This window comes from Mesoplodon bidens (genome assembly GCF_964165515.1).
Source record: "Mesoplodon bidens genome assembly, chromosome: X".
In the NCBI taxonomy this organism is placed as follows: domain Eukaryota; kingdom Metazoa; phylum Chordata; class Mammalia; order Artiodactyla; family Ziphiidae; genus Mesoplodon; species Mesoplodon bidens.
In genome coordinates, this window is record NC_138163.1 from 120,893,816 (window position 1) to 120,915,224 (window position 21,409).

At 42.8% G+C, this 21,409-nt stretch overlaps 2 protein-coding genes across 2 annotated transcripts in view; one reads left to right on the plus strand and one right to left on the minus strand.

Moving 5' to 3' along the window:
- LOC308608555 (uncharacterized protein) overlaps positions 1-21,409 on the plus strand; it is a 934,308-nt gene that overhangs the window by 365,873 nt on the left and 547,026 nt on the right. The gene's annotated exons all lie outside the window — the stretch shown is intronic.
- Positions 1,063-2,241, minus strand: LOC308608840 (melanoma-associated antigen B4-like; the record flags this gene model as incomplete). The annotated part of the gene is made up of 1 exon (XM_081222170.1): positions 1,063-2,241. The coding sequence occupies exon 1, from the start codon at positions 2,170-2,172 to the stop codon at positions 1,063-1,065; it is 1,110 nt and encodes a 369-aa protein (XP_081078296.1). The 5' UTR covers positions 2,173-2,241.

Here is a 21,409-nt window from a genome sequence, read left to right on the forward strand (position 1 = left end):
GACCTGAGGACACAGCTCTTAAACCAAGGCTTTTATGTCCCTGAGAAACTTGAAGAGTAAATGAGGAGATGCTGATCTTTTCAGGGTATCTGACGGTACATATGTAGAAGACCCCATTGTCACCAAAAATTTCTTTTTTATTTATACCATTCACTTATTCAGCGTTACTATTACTGTATTCCACAACAGTGCTTTGGGAACAGGGCCCCTTTTATCCCATGAGATACATTTTGGAGTGGTGAGAAGAAAAATGAATTAAAAGACGTAAGGTCTGGCTTAGGCTGGGAGGAGTGGAAGAGTGTAGGCTCTAGACGATTCCAGACCAGGGGACTAGACCCAGCAAGGTCCCTTAATCAGTCTTGTGAAGTTGAGAAATTTGAAAGTTATTCACCTATAAAGGGAGTCTGCTAAATCCTATCCTGCATGAATGCTGGAATGTTATGTACTACATGGAAAGCAGTGGCATACTCATTAAGAAATATTGGGGTTTTGATGAATGGCAGTTATGATATGATTATTATGAACCCCCAAAATACCATCCTCCCATCAGAGTTTATTTTTAATCCAGTAGGTGGCAGAGAATATGCAGTGCACTAGGACAAAAGAAACAAATACTCACAAATGAGCTAATCAGTCAAAGTATCTTTTATTTCTACCAAAAGAAAGTTTCAAAGAAATAAGGCAAACTACGAATTAAATACCTTTTACTGTGTTTTCTCCATTTTTTGTTTCTAAATATTTTCTGTGGTTGCCTTTCACATTTCCATGAAAATCTCTATTGCACTGCCATGTTTTCTACTTCTGGATCATACAGAAAATATAGATGGTCGTGAATTTCTTTTATATATACCCAAACTGTAACTTTAGAACTCTTTGAACAGCAATAAGTATGCAAGCAATGTCATTCACGAATTCGTATTCTTAAGAAAACACACTATTACAAGAAAAAAAACATTTGAAAAAACCTAAATAAATCAATCAATAATATATAGAAGTTACTAGTTTAAAACAGGAAGATAAATGAGATCTATACTTTGTTCCCTCCACCCCTACTACTCTGCACTATTTAGGAGCCTGACTGCTCTCTTCCGAAACAAAGTGAGCAATCTGCCCGCGGCCTCCCTCCCTACGTGTGGAGGAGCTGCGGGCCTTGGCCCTGGAACGTGCTTTGCGCTCAGCAACAGCTGCAGCCCTGGCCGCGGCTCTCACTCTTGCTCTCTCTACCTCATCTTTCATAGCCTCCTCATAGAGATCTGGGAAGGCCCTGGGGACGGTATCATTGATCTTGGCTATATACTCCAGCACTTCCATCTTGCTGGTTTCAGCGTGGGCTCTCGGGCCCCACAAGAACTCATATTGCGGAGGATCGCTGTTGGGCACCTGGCAATACATCAGATACTTCTGCTGCAGGAAATACTTGCTGATGAGCCTCGTGGGCTCCCCAAAGATCGAGTGGCTCCTCCCAGCATAGAAACCCAATGAATTGAGGAAATCCCAGATCTCCTCCTCGGTGGCACGGTTGCCGTTCTCGAAGATCTTGCCCAGGATAGCCATCAGGACACCGGACGTGGGCAGCCCCGACTCATCACTTGGATTTCCCTTGCTGCACAGGCCCAGCTTGCTGATGAGGGCGTAGGAGTGACTGCTGGGGTCGACTTCCTTCAGATCGAGGCCAAAGACCAGCTCCATGCACTCAGAGGCTCTCCTGAGGATCTCAGGGAAGTGCTTCTTGTACTTCTTGTTGACCACCTCCAGCAGTGCTGCCTTCGAGATGGGCTCCTTCATCTTGTACTTATCCAGCAGGAACTGCCCCAACTTCTTGGCCTGCCTGGTCAGACGATCTCTGTAAGTGCTGTGAATGGAAGGTGCTGCCTGGGCGGTACTTGCACTTTTCTCATCTTGGCTCTGGGCACCCTCTTCAGATCCTGGGCATGAAACCCCTGCAGCACGAGAGCTCGTGGCTGGGGCTCCCTGAGGCTCCTGGCGAGTGCCAGCAGCAGGGGAGCTCGGGGGAGTACCCCGAGAAACAGAAGCGGGGGAGGAGGGCGACTCTTCTATCTCTGCCACCGCCGCCGCCTCAGTGGCCTGGGCACCCTTGAGCCTCTGAGTCTCCCCCCGGGCCTGGCGGCGTTTCTCCTGGGCACGGCGCTTGCTCTTCCGGCCTCGAGGCATGATGACACAGGTCAGGGCCAGCAGGCGGGAGTGTGGGCAGGAAGGCAGGCAACGAGGGCACCTGGGGGAGGGACAAGGAGATGCTGTGAGCACCTTCAGCGGGGAGAGTCCTCCCTGGCTTTAACCAAGGCCGCCTCTGCAGGGTCCTTGAGGGCACTGCCCGAGGGCCCACAGGGCTCCTGTTCTCCTGCTCAGCCTGTCCCCTGAGAGCCCTGTGGAGGACGGTCGAGTGAGCCTTGGGGCACAGCCAGCCAGCCCTGCCTGGGCGGTATGGGGGTGACAGTGGGGGCTGGCAGGGGAGGTAGGTCCCCGCGGTTCCCATTCAGAGTCAGGATGACAGTTGTTGGCAAGACTCCCCCACCCCACCCCCACCCCATGCCCTCTGCTGCTCTGAAGGTGACACCACCATCCTCCGTGGCACCCAGGAGGAGGAAAGGAGGGAGCGTTCAGCCCACCACCGAAGGGCCCTGGGACCCTCCCTTCTGCTGCCTCGTGGCTGCCCCTTCAGAACAAAGCTCTAACCTCCCTTGGACCTGGCAGAGGAAATTACGGGCAGGCTCGGCCTGACAGTCCTTTCTTGGGAGTTTAAGGGTTGACAGGAGGGGACAGGCCATGTTCTCTCTGGTCCCTTCTCTTCGGGGTGGGTGACTCCCTTAGTCCTCACTCGGGTTCCTCCCTGGACGGCCGGTGCAGCCTGGAGCTCCTCTCTTGCCCCGAGGGCCATCTGCTCGCACCAGTGCCGGCACCTCCCTGAGTCTCACTAGGAGGCAGTGAGGGTGGCCAGGCGGCCGCACGTGGCAGAGTTTTACCAAGCCTGCAGCGTGCGGCAGACAGGTCGAGGCCCTGTGGCTGGCGGCCCCACTGGCCCTCACTCAAGGGCTTGGGCTGACTCTTGGCAGTGCTTAGGGACGCGCCTTCTGCTGGCCTGCACCTCCCCTCTCAGACAGCAGCCCTCCCTTCTCCGCGTGTGGCCAGAAGGAAGCGGCTGACAACAGGGGAGGGGTTCTGAGGTGCCCTTGCGACGGGGAGGACGGTCCTCACCCTGACTCCTCCCGTGCCCTGGAAATCCTCCCTCTGCTGACCTGCGGCCAGCCCCTCAGAACAAGGCCCCGTCCTCCCTGGGTCTCCCGCGTCCGTCCGTCCGTCCGCGTTCGCACTGAGGGAGTCTCTCAGTCTTTAGACCTGCCCGGAGGCTCCCAGGCCGACGTCAGGGGCGGGGTCTGTGTGGCCGCCATTTTGGGGTGTGGAGCCCGTCGGTCCCCACAGGGGTCCCGTCCTTCACAGGGCCTGGGACGCTCCCTCAACTGAGGTGAGCCAGGGTCCACCAGCCTCAGAGCGAGGCCTTCCTTGCCCGAGACCCCGCGGGGGAAGCGGATGGACTTTGGGCCTAACGGCCAGGCCCGAGCCTCTCGGGCCGAGAGCAGGGGCAGGGTGGGCGGGGCCTGTGTGGCCGCCTCTTTTCAGAGGGAAAGGGGATTGGGGGTGTCGTGGGCGTCCCCGCACTTCTAACTGGGGTTACCTCACACTTTGACACCTGACGAGACGTGGCACTCCTCCTGTGGCTCACCCTCACCGGACGGCAGCTCTCAACAATGGCGTCGCCCCCACCGCGTGTGTAGGAGGACGTCACATCCGGTCATGCGCATCTGGGCTCCAGGAGCACAGCAGTGGGGGGCTGGGGCCGGGGCGGGAAGGGGGTCGGAGGGTGGTTCCAGGGGAGCTTCCCGCAGGCCTGGCACGAGGGCCTTTCGTTGACTCTTGGCAGGTCCTGGGACTTTTCCCTCTGCTGAGCTGAGTCAGCAGGCGTCACACCTTGGCTCTCATTTCTGTCGGCACCCCCAGCCGGAAGTATCTGGGGGCCTGAGCCTCACAGCCATGCCTGGGTCCCCCGAGACTGACGGTGAGGGCTCTTTGGGGCCCCCTCTTCTATGGTGGATGGTGCTCTCAGTCCTCCCTCAGTGTCTTCTCTTGACTCCCTGTAGGTGCTGGGCTACCTCCTGTCTGCTGACCTGAGGCCAAGGCCGCACATCAAAGACGTCAACTCCCTGAGATGCTGGTGTGAAGCGCAGGCACATCTCATCTGGACACTTCTGCCTGGAGCCTCCCAGAGACGGCTGCTGCAGGTAAGATGAGCTGAGGGGAAAGGAGGCGAGACTCTCTTCTGTGGTTCGGAGCCCGTCAGGTCTCACTCAGGGTCCTCACGTTGACTGCTGGCAGGGCCTGCGATTCCTTCCTTCTCTGGTATGAATCCATCCCTGTCCCCAACCATGCCCCACAGAATCCCAGAGGAGTTAGTGAAGGGGCGCCTTAGCCTGACAGTTCTCACTGTGGTCTCTCTTTGTTGACATCAGGGGCATTGCCCAGAAGTTCAGAAATGAATTTCTGTCCTTTTGTACAACTACTGTGTTACTTGCTTTTCTCTTTGAGTCCGTGTGTGATAGTCTATTAAGATGATCATTTAAAAAGGCCGGTCGCCATCCACTAACAAAGTTTCAGATGGTTATTTCACAGCCTGTGGACCATACTGCCACAACCAGCCCAATCTTTGGTGTCCCATGCTCCTGGCATGCGGGCTCTGAAATGCTGCCTCGGTTCCTTCAGTGAAGCAGTAGAGATCCATGGTCCCAGAGCACAGTGGAAGAATCAAGGGCTCAAGTTTAAAGGCTTTTCTCTAATCAATCCTGTCATCTGCCTCTCTTGCAGGCTACAGACCTGTCTCGAATTCAGGGCATCCCCCTACCTGCCCACACTCAGGTTCTAGTTCAGTGGCGACTTATTGCCCCTCAGGGATTATTTAGTTTTGTGTTTTTGCGTTTGTTAATGTTTTTTCTTTATTCCTTCTGTAATGTTTCCATGGTTGATTTTGGGTACAGGAAACAGTAGCCCATGTTTGATTGTCATCAGCTGCTATGGAAAAGGTACTAAATCTGAATTAAGGAAAATCAATATTCTTACAATATCTGTGCCTCACGAGTACGCATAACATACTATTCTGGTTGAGACTTCTTTTTCCTAAGTCAATCAGGAAATTCTTATTGTTGCCTCCATGTAGATTATATACATTTTTCTATGGTTTCTTTCTAGGTATGTTTTTTTTTATTGTTGCTTTTGTCTATGGTGTATTTTCTTTTTTTATTTTTTTTGATTTTTTTAACATCTTTATTGGAGTATAATTGCTTTACAATGGTGTGTTTGTTTCTGCTTTATAACAAAGTGATTCAGTTATACATATACATATGTCCCCATATCTCTTCCCTTTGCATCCCCCTCCCTCCCACCCTCCCTATCCCACCACTGTAGGTGGTCACAAAGCACCAAGCTGATCACCCTGTGCTTTGCGGCTGCTTCCCACTAGCTATCTATTTTACGTTTAGTATGTATGCCCATGCCACTCTTTCACTTTGTCCAAGCTTACCCGTCCCCCTCCCCGTATCCTCAAGTCCATTCTCCAGTAGGTCTGCATTTTTATTCCCGTCTTGTTGCTAGGTTCTTCATGACCATTCTTTTTTTTTTTTAGATTCCATATATATGTGTTAGCATACGGTATTTGTTTTTCTCTTTCTGACTTACTTCACACTGTATGACAGACTCTAGGTCCATCCCCCTCAGTACAAATACTGCAGTTTCGTTCCTTTTTATGGCTGAGTAATATTCCGCTGTATATATGTGCCACATCTTCTTTATCCCTTCATCTGTTGATGGATACTTAGGTTGATTCCATTTCCTGGCTATTGTAAATAGAGGTGCAGTGAACATTTTGGCACATGACTCTTTTTGAATTATGGTTTTCTCAGGGTATATGCCCAGGAGTGGGATTACTGGGTCGTAGGGTAGTTCTATTTTTAGTTTTTTAGGGAACCTCCATACTGTTCCCCGTAGTGGCTGTATCAATTTACATTCCCACCAACAGTGCAAGGGGGTTCCCTTTTCTCCACACCCTCTCCAGCATTTACTGTTCGTAGATTTTTTGATGATGGCCATTCTGACCAGTGTGAGATGATACCGCATTTTAGTTTTGATTTACATTTCTCTAATGGTTAATGATGTTGAGCATTCTTTCATGTGTCTTTTGGTGATCTGTATGTCTTCTTTGGAGAAATGTCTATTTAGGTCTTCTGCCCATGTTTGGATTGGGTTGTTTGTTTTTTTCATATTGAGCTACATGAGTTGCTTGTATGTTTCGGAGATTAATCCTTTGTCTGTTGCTTCATTTGCAACTATTTTCTCCCATTCTGAGGGCTGTCTTTTCATCTTGTTTATGGTTTCCTTTGCTGTGCAAAAGCTTTGGAATTTTCATTAGGTCCCATTTGTTTATTTTTGTTTTTATTTCCATTTCTCTAGGAGGTGGGTCAAAAAGGATCTTGCTGTGATTTATGTCATAGAGTGTTCTGCCTATGTTTTCCTCTAAGAGTTTGATGGTGTCTGGCTTTACATTTAGGTCTTTAATCCATTTTGAGTTTATTTTTGTGTATGGTGTTAGGAAATGTTCTAATTTCATTCTTTTACATGTACCTGTCCAGTTTTCCCAGCACCACTTATTGAAGAGGCTGTCTTTTCTCCACTGTATATTCTTGCCTCCTTTATCAAAGTTAAGGTGACCATATGTGCATGGGTTTATCTCTGGACTTTCTATCCTATTTCATTGATCTATATTTCTGTTTCTGAGCCAGTACCATACTGTCTTGATCACTGTAGTTTTGTAGTATAGTCTAAAGTCCAGGAGCCTGATTCTTCCAGCTCTGTTTTTCGTTCTCAAGATTGCTTTGGCTATTCAGGGTCTTTTGTGTTTCCATACAAATTGTGAAATTTTTTGTTCTAGTTCTGTGAAAAATGCCCGTGGTAGTTTGATAGGGATTGCACTGAATCTGTAGATTGCTTTGGGTAGTAGAGTCATTTTCACAATGCTGATTCTTGCAATCCAAGGACATGGTATATCTCTCCATCTATTTGTATCATCTTTAATTTCTTTCAGCAGTGTCTTATAATTTTCTGCATACAGGTCTTTTGTCTCCTTAGGTAGGTTTATTCCTAGATATTTTATTCTTTTTGTTGCAGTGGTAAATGGGAGTGTTTTCTTGATTTCACTTTCAGATTTTTCATCGTTAGTGTATAGGAATGCTAGAGATTTCTGTGCATTAATTTTGTATCCTGCTACTTTACCAAATTCATTGATTAGCTCTAGTAGTTTTCTGGTAGCATCTTTAGGATTCTTTATGTATAGTATCATGTCATCTGCAAACAGTGACAGCTTTACTTCTTCTTTTCTGATTTGGATTCCTTTTATTTCTTTTTCTTCTCTGATTGCTGTGTCTAGAACTTCCAAAACTATGTTGAATAAGAGTGGTGAGAGTGGGCAGCCTTGTCTTGTTCCTGATCTTAGTGGAAATGGTTTCAGTTTTTCACCATTGAGGACAATGTTCACTGTGGGTTTGTCATATATGGCCTTTAGTATGTTGAGGAAAGTTCCCTCTGTGCCTACTTTCTGGAGGGTTTTTATCATAAATGGGTGTTGAATTTTGTCGAAAGCTTTCTCTGCATCTATTGAGATGATCATCTGGTTTTTCTCCTTCCATTTGTTAATATGGTGTATCACGTTGATTGATTTGCGTATATTGAAGAATCCTTGCATTCCTGGGATAAACCCCACTGGATCATAGTGTATGATCCTTTTAATGTGCTGTTGGACTCTGTTTGCTAGTATTTTGTTGAGGTTTTTTGCATCTATGTTCATCAGTGATATTGACCTGTAGTTTTTTTTCTTTGTGACATCCTTGTCTGGTTTTGGTATCAAGGTGCTGGTGGCCTCGTAGAATGAGTTTGGGAGTGTTCCTCCCTCTGCTATATTTTGGAAGAGTTTGAGAAGGATGGGTGTTAGCTCTTCTCTAAATGCTTGATAGAATTCGCCTGTGAAGCCATCTGGTCCTGGGCTTTTGTTTGTTGGAAGATTTTTTTTTTTTTTTTTTTTTTTTTTGCGGTATGCGGGCCTCTCACTGCTGTGGCCCCTCCCGCTGCGGAGCACAGGCTCCGGACGCGCAGGCTCAGCGGCCATGGCTCACGGGCCCAGCCGCTCCGCGGCATATGGGATCCTCCCGGACCGGGACACGAACCCGTATCCCCTGCATCGGCAGGCGGACTCTCAACCGCTGCGCCACCAGGGAGGCCCTTGTTGGAAGATTTTTAATCCCAGTTTCAATTTCAGTGCTTGTGATTGGTCTATTCATATTTTCTATTTCTTCCTGTTTCAGTCTCGCAAGGTTTTGCATTTTTAAGAATTTGTCCATTTCTTCCAGGTTGTCCATTTTAGTGGCGTAGAGTTGCTTGTAGTAATCTCCCATGATCCTTTGTATTTTTGTAGTGTCAGTTGTTTCTTCCCCTTCTTCATTTCTAATTCTATTGATTTGAGTCTTCTCCCTTTTTTTCTTGATGAGTCTGGCTAATGGTTTGTCAATTTTGTTTTATCTTCTCAAAGAACCAGCTTTTAGTTTTATTGATCTTTGCTATCGTTTCCTTCATTTCTTGTTCATTTATTTCTGATCTGATCTTTATGATTTCTTTCCTTCAGCTATGTTTGGGGTTTTTTTTTGTTTTCTTTCTCTAATTGCTTTAGGTGTAAGGTTAGGTTGTTTATTTGAGATTTCTCTTGTTTCTTGAGGTAGAATTGTAGTGCTGCAAACTTCCCTCTTAGAACTGCTTTTGCTGCATCCCATAGGTTTTGGGTCATCGTGTTTCATTGTCATTTGTGCCTAGGTATTTTTTGATTTCCTCTTTGATTTCTTCAGTGACCTCTTGGTTATTAAGTAATGTTTGTTTAGCCTCCATGTGTTTGTATTTCTTACAGATTTTTTCTGTAATTGATATGTAGTCTCATAGCATTGTGGTCGGAAAAGATACTTGATACAATTTCAATTTTCTTAAATTTACCGAGGGTTGATTTGTGATCCAAGATATGATCTATCCTGGAGAATGTTCCAGGAACACTTGAGAAGAATGTGTATTCTGTTGTTTTTGGATGGAATGTCCTATAAATATCAATTAAGTCCATCTTGTTTAATGCATCATTTAAAGATTGTGTTTTCTTATTTATTTTCATTTTGGATGATCTGTCCATTGGTGAAAGAGGGGTGTTGAAGTCCCCTACTATGAATGTGTTACTGCACTTTCCTCTTTCTTGGCTGTTAGTATTTGCCTTATGTATTGAGGTGTTCCTATGTTGGGTGCATAAATATTTACAATTGTTATAGCTTCTTCTTGGATTGATCCCTTGATCATTATGTAGTGTTCTTCTTTGTCTCTTGTAATAGTCTTTGTTTTGAAGTCCATTGTGTCTGATATGAGAATTGGTAGTCCAGTTTTCTTTTGATTCCCATTTGCATGGAATATCTTTTTCATCTGCTCACTTTCAGTCTGTATGTGTCCGTAGGTCTGTAGTGGGTGTCTTGTAGACAGCATATATACGGGTCTTGTTTGTGTATCCATTCAGCCAATCTTCGTCTTCTGGTTGGAGCATTTAGTCCATTTACATTTAAGGTAATTATCGATATGTATGTTCCTATTCCCATTTCCTTAATTGTTATGGGTTTATTATTCAGGCCTTTTCCTTCTCTTGTGTTTCCTGCCTAGGGAAGTTACTTTAGCATTTGTTGTAAAGCTGGTTTGGTGGTGCTGAATTCTCTTAGCTTTTGCTTGTCTGTAAAGGTTTTAATTTCTCCATCAAATCTGAATGAGATCCTTGCTGGGTAGAGTAATCTTGGTTGTAGTTTTTTCTCCTTTATCACTTTAAATATGTCCTGCCACTCCCTTCTGGCTTGCGGAGTTTCTGCTGAAAGATCAGCTCTTAACCTTCTGGGGATTCCTTTATGTGTTATTTGTTGTTTTTCCCTTGCTGCTTTTAATTTTTGTTCTTTGTATTTAATTTGTGATAGTTTGATTAATATGTGTCTTGGTGTGTTTCTCCTTGGAGTTATCCTTTGTGGGACTCTCTGTGCTTCCTGGACTTGATTAACTATTTCCTTTCCCATATTAGGGAAGTTTTCAACTCTAATCTCGTCAAATATTTTCTCAGTCCCTTTCTATTTCTCTTCTTCTTCTGGGACCCCTATAATTCGAATGTTGGTGTGTTTAATGTTGTCCCAGAGGTCTCTGAGACTGTCCTCAATTCTTTTCATTCTTTTTTCCTTATTTGGCTCTGCAGTAGTTATTTCCACTATTTTATCTTCCAGGTCACTTACCCGTTGTTCTGCCTCAGCTATTCTGCTATTGATCCCTTCTAGAGTATTTTTAATTTCATTTATTGTGTTGTTCATCACTGTTTGTTTGCTCTTTAGTTCTTTCAGGTCCTTGTTAAACGTTTTTTTGTATTTTCTTCCTTCTGTTTCCAAGATTTTGGATCATCTTTGCTATCATTATTCTGAATTCTTTTTCAGGTAGACTGCCTATTTCCTCTTCCTTGGTTAGGTCTCATAGGTTTTTGCCTTGCTCCTTCACCTGCTGTGTGTTTCTCTGTCTTCTCATTTTGCTTAATTTACTGTGTTTGGGGTCTCCTTTTCGCAGGCTGCAGGTTCATAGTTCCTGTTGTTTTTCGTGTCTGTCCCCAGTGGCTAAGGTTGGTTCAGTGGGTTGTGTAGGCTTCCTGGTGGAGGGGACTAGTGCCTGTGTTCTGGTGGATGAGGCTGGATCTTGTCTTTCTGGTGGGCAGGTCCACGTCTGGTGGTGTGTTTTGGGGTGTCTGTGGCCTTATTATGATTTTCCACAGCATCTGTGCTAATGGATGGGGTTGTGTTCCTGTCTTGCTAGTTGTTTGACATGGGGTGTGCAGCACTGTAGCTTGCTGGTCGTTGAGCTGGGTCTTGGCGTTGAGATGGAGATCTCTGGGAGATTTTCGCCATTTGATATTACGTGGAGCTGGGAGGTCTCTTGTGGACCAGTGTCCTGAAGTTGGCTCGCCCACCTCAGTGGCACCGCACTGACTCCTGGCCTGAGCACCAAGATCCTGTCCTCCACACCGCTCAGAATAAAAGGGAGGAAAAAAAGAAAGAAGAAGATAAAGTAAAGTAAATTAAAATAAAGTTATTAAAGTAAAAAATAATTATTAGGAAAAAAATTTTTAAGTAATAAAAAGAATAAAAGACAGAACCCTAGGACAAATGGTAAAAGCAAAGCTATACAGACAAAATCATACACAGAAGCATACACATACACACTCAGAAAAAAGAGAAAAAGGGGGAAAAAAATATATATATATCGTTGCTCACAAAGTCCACCTCCTCAATTTGTGATGATTCGTTGACTATTCAGGTATTCCACAGATGCAGGGTACATCAAGTTGATTGTGGAGATTTAGTCCACTGCTCCTGAGGCTGCTGGGAGAGATTTCCCTTTCTCTTCTTTGTTCGCACAGCTCCCGGGGTTCAGTTTTGGATTTGGCCCCGCCTCTGCGTGTAGGTCGCCTGAGGGCGTCTCTTCTTCCCTCAGGCAGGACGGGGTTAAAGGAGCAGCTGCTTCGGGGGCTCTGGCTCACTCAGGCCGGCCGGGAGGGAGGGGTACGGGTTGCGGGGCGAGCCTGCGGCGGCAGAGGCCGGCATGACGTTGCAACAGCCTGAGGCGCACCGTGTGTTCTCCCGGGTAAGTTGTCCCTGACTCACGGGACCCTGGCAGTGGCGGGCTGCACAAGCTCCTGGGAGGGGAGGTGTGAAGAGTGACCTGTGCTTGCACACTGGCTTCTTGGTGGCGGCAGCAGCGGCCTTAGCGTCTCATGCCCGTTTCTGGGGTCCGCGGTGATAGCCGCGGCTCGCGCCCGTCTCTGGAGCTCCTTTAAGCAGCGCTCTGAATCCCCTCTCCTCGCGCACCAGGAAAGAAAGAGGGAAGAAAAAGTCTCTTGCCTCTTTGGCAGCTCCAGACTTTTTCCCAGACTCCGTCCCGGCTAGCCGTGGCACACTAGCCTCCTTCAGGCTGTGTTCGCCCAGCCAACCCCAGTCCTCTCCCTGGGATCCGACCTCCGAAGCCCGAGCGTCAGCTCCCAGCCCCCACTTGCCCTGGCGGGTGAGCAGACAAGCCTCTCGGGCTGGTGAGTGCTGGTCGGCATGGATCCTCTGTGCAGGAATCTCTGAGCTTTGCCCTCCGCACCCCTGTGGCTGCGCTCTCCCCCGTGGCCCTGAAGCTTCCCCCCTCTCAGCCACCCTTAGTCTCTGCCCACGAAGGGGCGTCCTAGTGTGTGGAAAGCTTTCCTCCTTCCCAGCTCCCTCCCACTGGTGCAGGTCCCGTCCCTATTCTTTTGTCTCTGTTTTTTCTTTCTTCTTTTGCCCTACCCAGGTACGTGGGGAGTTTCTTGCCTTTTGGGAGGTCTGAGGTCTTCTGCCAGCATTCAGTAGTAGATGTTCTGTAGGAGTTGTTCCACGTGTAGTTGTATTTCTGATGTATTTGCGGGAGGAAGGTGATCTCTGTGTCTTACTCTTCCGCCATCTTGAAGCTCCTGGTGTATTTTCTATTAACATGATATAAGGAATTGTTGATTTTGTTTCCGGCCAGTCTCTTGGTTTCGCTGTGATGATCTTTTTGTCCACCAGGTTTCTGAAGTTCCTAATATGTTTGACTATTTTCTGTGCATATTCCCTTAGAGTTTTAATTAGAGGATCAAATTATTACCATTGTTATCTTTTTCTTTTCGTTACTCATGACTCTTATTTATTTGGTACAGTTGTATATAACTCTGTACTGGCTATGTGTTCTTGTCCAGATTTTTTTTGTAGTTTTTACATGAATAGACGTTTTTAAAGAACAGATTCGGGGCTACAGAAAATTAAGCAGATAGTGCAAAGAGTTCCCATACAGCCACTCTCTTCTTCCAGTTAGTTTCTCCTATTATTAACATCTTGTATTGGTTCAATGGATACAAGTTCATTTGTTATAATTGATCAACTAATAGTGATACATTATTATTGACTATTGTCCACTGTTTGTAACACATTTCTTTTTTTGTGCTTTACACTTCTATAGTGGTTGACAAAGGCATGATGTCATCTACTCACCAATAGAGCATCATGCAGAAGAGTTTCACTGCCCTAAAAACATTCCGTGCTCCACCTGTCCATCCCTCAAAACCTCACTTTGAGCCCCTGAGAACTCTGAATTTTTTACTCTCTAGAGTTTTGCCTTTTCCAGAATATAATATTGATGTAATCCTACAGTATGTAGGCTTTTTATTTATTTATTTATTCATTTAACATCTTAATTGGAGTATAATTGCTTTACAATGCTGTGTTAGTTTCTGCTTTATAACAAAGTGAATCAGTTATACATATATCCCCATATCTCTTCACTCTTTCGTCTCCCTCCCTCCCACCCTCCCTATCCTACCCCTCTACGTGGTCACAAAGCACGGAGCTGATCTCCCTGTGCTCTGCGGCTGCTTCCCACTAGCTATCTATTTTACATTTGGTCGTGTATATATGTCCATGCCACTCTCTCACTTTGTCCCAGGTTACCCTTCCCCCTCCCCATATCCTCAGGTCCATTCTCCAGTAGGTCTGCATCTTTATTCCCATCTTGCCCCTAGGTTCTTCATGACCATTTTCTTTTCTTAGATTGCATGTTTGTGTTAGTATACGGTATTTGTTTTTCTCTTTCTGACTTGACTCTAGGTCCATCCACCTCACTAAAAATAACTCAATATGTAGGCTTTTTAAACTGGCTCCTTTTGCTAATCAGTATACAGTTAAGTTTCTCTGTATCTGTTTGTGGTTTGAAATGTCATTTCTTTTCATGGCTGAATAGCATTCCATCATGTGGACTACCACAGTTTGTTTACCCATTCATCTGCTGAAGGTCATCTTGGTTGATTTCAGTTTCTGGCAACTAAGAATTAGTGTACTATTAACACTTGTTTGAAGGCTTTCGGATGGACATATGTTTTCAGCTCTTTTGAGTAAATACCTAGGCGTTTAATTGCTAGATCATGTGATAAGATTATGTTTAGTTTAAAAGAAACTTCCGGACAGTTCCCAGTGTGTCTCTATCACTTTGCATTCCCTTTAGCACTGAATGAGAGTTCCTATTGGTCCCCATCCTTGCCAGCATTTGATATTGTCAGGTGTTTGTTTTTGTTTTAGCCATATTAATAGGTATCTCATTGTTGTTTTAATCCCAAATTCCCTGAAGACGTGATGTTGATCATCTTTTCATATGCTATTTGCCATCTGTGTATATTTTTGGTGAGGCGTCTGTTCAGCTCTTTTAAGTGCTGTTAAATTGACTTTTTTGTTTTCTCATTGTTGAGTTTTTTAGGAGTTCGTTGTATATTTTTGATTCATGTTTATTATCAGATATGTGTCTTACAATTATTTTTTCCCAGTCTGTGGCTTGTCTTTTCATTCTCTTAATAGTACCTTTTACAGAGTAGAAGTTTTTAATTTTAATGAAGTGCAGCTTATCATTTTTCTCTTTCATGGACTGTGTTTTTGGTGTTGTGTCTAAAATCTCATTGCCAAGCCCAAGATTTTCTCCTATATTACTTTCTGGGTTTTTTTTGTTTTGTTTTGTTTTGTTTTTTGTTTTCCCACTTTGCATGGCAGGCAGGATCTTAGTTCCCTGACCAGGGATCAAACCCATGCCCCCCGCAGTGGAAGTGTAGTCTTAACCACTGGACTGCGAGGGGAGTCCCTGGATTTTTTTTAATTTTGAGTTTTCCATTTAGGTCCGTGATCCATTTTTTTTTTTTTTTTTTTTTGGTGGTACGCGGGCCTCTCACTGTTGTGGCCTCTCCTGTTGCAGAGCACAGGCTCCGGACGTGCAGGCTCAGCAGCCATGGCTCACGGGCCCAGCCGCTCCAAGGCATGTGGGATCCTCCCGGACCGGGGCACGAACCCGTGTCCCCTGCATTGGCAGGCGGACTCTCAACCACTGCGCCACCAGGGAAGCCCATGTGATCCATTTTGAGTTAATTATTTTGCAACATGTAAAGTCTGTATCAACATTCTTGTTTGTTGTATGTGGATGTCTAGTTGTCCCAGCACTGTGAGTTAAAAGACCCTTTTCTCTATTGAATTGCCTTTGCTCCTTTGTTAAAGATCAGTTGACTGTAGGAGGGGTCTGTTTCTAGGATTTCTATTCTGTGCCGTGGTCTATTTGTCTCTTCTTTTGCTAATAGTATGTGGTCTTGATTATTGTAGCTTTTTTTTTTTTTTTTTTTTTTGTGGTACGCGGGCCTCTCACTGTTGTGGCCTCTCCCGTTGTGGAGCACAGGCTCCGGATGCGCAGGCTCAGCGGCCATGGCTCACGGGCCCAGCCGCTCTGCAGCATATGGGATCCTCCCAGACCGGGGCACGAACCCGTATCCCCTGCATCAGCAGGCGGACTCTCAACCACTGCGCCACCAGGGAGGCCCTGATTATTGTAGCTTTAAAGTCCGTTTTGAAATCCAGTAATATCAGTTCTCTGACTTTGATCTTCTTCGGTATTGATTTGAGTTGGTTATTATGGATCTTTTCATGTTTTATATAAACTTCAGATTGTTGCTCTCTACAAAATAACTTGGTGCAGTTTTGAGCAGAATTGTATTGAGTATATAAATCAAGTTGGGAGTAACTGACATCTCAACAATCTTGCATCCTCCTATCCATGAACATGGAGTGTTTCTCTATTTATTTAGATCTTCTTTAATTTTTTTCAGTGACATTTGTATTTCTCATATAAATCTTATACATATTTTTCTAAGAATTATTTATAATCAATCTTTTTTTGGTGGTAATGTAAATGGCATTAGGTTTTTCAATTGCAAATTCCATTTGTTTATTAGAAAACAATTGACTGTTGAATATTAACCTTGGCTTATTAATACCAGGAGTTTTCTTGTTGATTATTTGAGATTTCCTACATAGACAATTAGGTCATCTGTGAGCAAAAACAGTTTTATTTTCTTCCTTTCCAATCTGTATATCTTTTGCTTCCTTCTCTTATCTTATTGCATTAGCTAGGACTTCCAGTACAGTGTTGAATAGGCATGGTGAGAAGGGATATCTTAGCCTTGTTCCTGATCTTAGTGTGAGAGCATCTATCTTCTCAGTATGAAGTAGGATGTTTTACCTGTTGTTGTTTTTTTTTTTAGATGTTCTATTCAGTATATGAAGCTGAGCCAATGCCTCTCTACTTCTAGTTTGCTGGGAAATTTTATGATGAATGGGTATTGGATTTTATCAAAATTTTTTCTTCTATTGATATGATCATGTGATTATTTTCTTTAGCCTAGTGATATGATGAGTTATCATTACTGATTTTCAAATGTTGCACACCTGAAATAAGGTCCACTTAGTTGTGGTATATAATTCCTTTTATACCTTGTTAGATTTGTTTTGCTTATATTTTGTTGGGGAATTTGCATCTGTGTTCATGAGAGATATTGGTGATCAATTCTACTTTCTTTTAATTTCTTTTTCTGCTTTTGACATTAGAGTGATGCTGGCCTCATAGAATGAATTAGGAAGTGTCCCCTCTGCTTCTGTTTTCTGGAAGAGATGGTAGAGAATTGTTTTCATTTCTTCCTTAAATTTTTGTTAGAATTCATCAGTGGAATCATCTGGGCCTGGTGCTGTCTTTATTGGAAGTTTATTAATTATAGATTAAATTTCTTTAATAGATACAGACCTATTCTGATTATCTATTTATCCTTGTATAGTTTTGGGAAATTGCATCTTCAAGCAATTTGTCGATTTAACTTTTCAAATTTGTAGGCATAGAGTTGTTTATAACATTTATTTTCCTTTTAATGTCCATGGAATCAGTCAGTAGTGATGGCCCTTCTTTCATTTCTGCTATTAGCGATTTAATTGGTGTTTTCTCTCTTTTTATTTTCCTTGAGTAGCCTGGTTAGAATGTTATCTTGTTTCTTCTTTTGGATATGTTCAAAGAAACAGCTTCTGGTTTTGTTGTTTTTCTCTATTTTTTTCCCTTTCTTCAGTGTCATTGATTTCTGCTTTGATTTATTTCCTTTTCCTCTGATTTTTTTCTCTTCTTTCACCAGTTCACTAAGGTAGAAGCTTAAATTATTGACTTTAGATTTTTCTAGTATAGACATTCAATGCCATACATGTCCCTTTAAGTACTGGTTTTGCTATATTGCACAACTTTTGATAAGTTGTAATTTTGTTTTCATTTAGTTAAACATATTTTAAAATTCCTCATTAGATTTTCTCTTTGGCCCATGTGTTATTTAGAAGTATATTGTTTAATCTCCAAATACCCTTGATTTTCTTGCTATTTTTTTGTTATCAATTTCTAGTTTATTTCCATCGCAGAATGAGATTATTCTTTGTATCATTTATATTCTTTTAAATTTGATGATGTGTGTTTTATGGCATAGAATGTGATCTGTCTTGGTGTATGTTCCATGTGGACTTGAAAATAATGTGCTTTCTGCTGTGGTTAAGTATTCTATGAATGTCATTTAGACCTAGTTAATTGATGTTGCTTTTCAGTTCAACTGCACCTTACTGATTTTCTGCCTAATGGATTTGTCAATTATGAAAAGAGATGTGTTGACATCTTCTTCTATAAGAGTAGATTTGTCTCATCAGTGTTTGCCTCGTGTATCTGAGCAGAATTTTTTTGGTGCATACACATTAAGGGTTGCCATAATTTCTTTGAGAATTGGCCACTTAATCATTAAGTAATGCCCATTTTTATTCCTGACTTTCTTGTTCTGAATACTGCTTTGTCTGAAATAAATATAGCTAGAGCAGATTTTTTTTCACTCATATTAGCATGGTAGAGTTTTCTCCATCCCTTTACTTTTTTTTTTGAATTCTATTTTTTTATACAGCAGGTTCTTATTAGGTATCTGTTTTGTACATATTGGTGTATATGTCTATCCCAATCTCCCCATTCATCCCACCCCAGCTTTGCCCACCTTGGTGTCCGTACCTTTGTTCTCTACATTCTGTGTCTCTATTTCTGCCTTGCAGACTGGTTCATCTGTACCATTTTTCTAGATTCCACATGTATGCATTAATATATGATATTTGTTTTTCTCTTTCTGACTTACTTCACTCTGCATGATAGACTCTAGGTCCATCCATGTCTCTACAAATGACCCAATTTTGTTCCTTTTTATGGCTGAGTAGTACTCCATCGTATATATGTACCACATCTGCTTTATCCATTCATCTGTCGATGGCATTTAGGTTGCTTCCATGACTGGCTATTGTATCCATCCCTCTACTTTTAATCATTTCATGTCTTTATATTTAAAGTGGGTTTCTTATAAAAAGCATAGGGTTAGATCTCCTTTGTTTTCATTCTTTTTATCAATCTCTACCTTTTAATTGGTATATTTAGACCATTCACATTAAAAGTGATTATTGATATAGTTGGATTAATATTGACCATATTTGTAACTGTTTTCTACTCATTGAGCTTACTCTTTGTTTCCTGTTTAATCTCCTGCTCTTTTTCTGCCTTCTCTAGTTTTAATTCAAGATTTAATGTTATTCCATTTTCTCTCCTCTTTAGCATGTAAGTTATACTTTAAAAAAAATTTCTAGTGGTTTCTGTAGCGTTTGTGTTATACATTTCCAACGTATTCAAGTCCTCTTTCAAATAACACCATCCTGCTTCACGGTTAGTGCAAGTATCTCGTAACAGTGCAAGTATACCATTTCTGCCATTTATTTCTCTTATCCATAATGTATAATCACTGGATGCATTGCTGTTATATTATTACTTTGAAGAAATAGTTATCTTTTTTGATCAGTAGAAAATAATAAAAATAAAAGGCTTTATTTTATCTTCATTTATTCCTTGTTACTCTCTTCCTTTCTTTACGTCGGCCAAAGCTTCTGACCTATATCATTTTCCTTTTCCCAAGAGAACTTCTTTTAACATTTCTTGCAAAGTAGATCTGCGTGACAAATTTCCATCAGTTTTTGTCTGTCAGAGAAAGTCTTTATTTCTCATTACTGTTGAAGGATTTTCTCCCCCTGGCTATCGAATTCTAGGTTGGTGGTAGTGTTTTTGTTGTTGTTGTTGGGTTTTTTCATTTCAATGCCTTAAAAATTTAACAGTAGTCTTTTCTTGATAGCATCGTTTGTGAAGAGAAATCTTGGTAATTGTTACCCTTGCTCCTCTAGAGTAAGTTCTTTTTTTCTCTAGCTCGTCTCAAGAATTCTCTTTTTGTTTGATTTTCTGCAGTTTGAGTATGATATGTCTAGGTGTAGATTTTTTTTTTCTGTTAATCCTGCTTGGTGTTCTCTGAGCTTCCTAGATCTGTGGTTTAGTGTCTGTCATTAATTTGGGGAAATTCTCAGTCATTATTACTTTGAAAATTCTGCTTCTTTCTCTGTTTCTTCTCAGATTATTCCCACTATGCATATGTTACATCTCTTGTAATTGTTCCACAATCCTTGGTTACTCTTTTCTTTTTTAAAAATTATTTTGTTTTCTCTTTGTTTTTTAGTTTGAGGGTTTTCTATCAATGTATATCTTTAATTTCACTGAGTCTTTCCTTGGCCATGTGCAGTCTACTGGTGAGCCTATCAGTGGTATTCTTCATGTCAGTTATGACGTTTTTGATTTCTCACATTTCCTTTTGATGCTTTCCTACAGTTTCCGTCTCTCTACGTACATTACCTACTATTCTTGCGTGTCATTCACTTTTTCCATTAGAGACCTAGCGTATGAATCATAAGTATTCTAAAATCCTAGTCTGATATTCCAAATTATCTCCTATATCTGAGTGTGGTTCATTTACTTGCTTTGTTTAATCAGACTGTGCTTTTCTGCCTTTTAGCATATCTTATAATTTTTTGTTGAAGGCTGGTCTTAATGTATTGGATAATAGGAACCGATTTAAAGGGCCTTTAGCATGAGAGTTTGTGTTTATCTGCATAAGAGTTATGTCGTGTTTACTGTTTGCTCTTACTGTAGGTGCCTGAGATTTCAATTTCCTTGAGTGTTCTTGTTGTCTTTGGTTTTCCCTAGGAACATCTTCATAAGTAGTCTAAGCCTTGCAGTTCTTTCAGCAGGAATCCTCTGGTATTATATTGGAACCTTGTTGATGCAGTGGTAAGGTGTACGGGCAGTGTTCTATAATCCTGTGATTAGCTGTCCATGTTTTAGTGGCTCTGTGTCCCTGGGCTATTGCCTTCACAAATGCTTCTCAGCTTTTATCCCCCCTGTTACGTGACACAGGAAGTCTGGAGGGGGCTGGAGTTAGGATTTTCCCTTCATCCAAGGTAGTTGGTTTAGGAAAGTACACCGAACAGAAACATCTGGGCCTGTGTTTCAAAATGGTTCCTTTTTCCTAGGTGTATTTCAAAAGGGTTTATGTCCTCCTCATGCCAGAAGCATGAGGAAATTTTTCTTGGATCTTTATGGTGAGAACCTGTTAGGACCCCAGAAGGTAAAACTCACAGAAGTGTGTGGGTTCCCCTAAGACTAGGCTCTGAGGAGTTTTGGGCTCTGAAGTTTGTCACACATAGCTTCCAGTGTTGCATCAAGTACAATGTAAATTTTTCCACTCCTTCCTGGATCCAGGACTTTCTGCTCCCAGAGAGCTGTGATTCCCTGTATTTGCCTGCATCTTCAGTTTTGAAGCATTGGTTTTCCCTGTAACTTCAATTCTCTGATGGATCTAAGAAGAGTTGTTGATGTTCAGTTCGTTCAGCTTTTTGTCATTGTGAGGATGGGAGTGATGACTTCCAAGATGTTCACGTGGCAGTGCAGGAAAATTCTTGTCAAATAGTAGAGACGGTAACATATATCCATGTCCTGTTTCTTATTTTATTGGGAATTCTGATAACATTCCACATTTAAGTATGCTTAATACATATAGATTTTACAGAAGAGAAATTCCCTACTAATGTGAGTTTGCGAAAAGTTATTACCATGGACTGGTGTAAAATTTTTATCAAAGGCCCTTTCTTTACCCCTGCATATACTTAAATTGTGATATTGTGATTTATACTAAGAAATATATATGTGGTCTTCGTCCCCAGAGCTGCTAAAACTGTTGGGGTTTCCGAAGTGAAAAGAGCAAGAAAGGTGAAAGGAGTGTTTCATGTTACTAGTAACAAGCCCCTTTCAACCACACCTGAGTTTATGTTAATGAGGTGACTTTTGGAAAGCCCCTAAGGGTTGGGGGCTGCCTGGGGGACCCACCATTGTGATCAGGGGCTAGGAACTTTCAGTCCTACCCTCTGACCTCTGAGGGAAGGAGGGCTGGAGATTGACTTAATTACCAGTGGCCAATGAT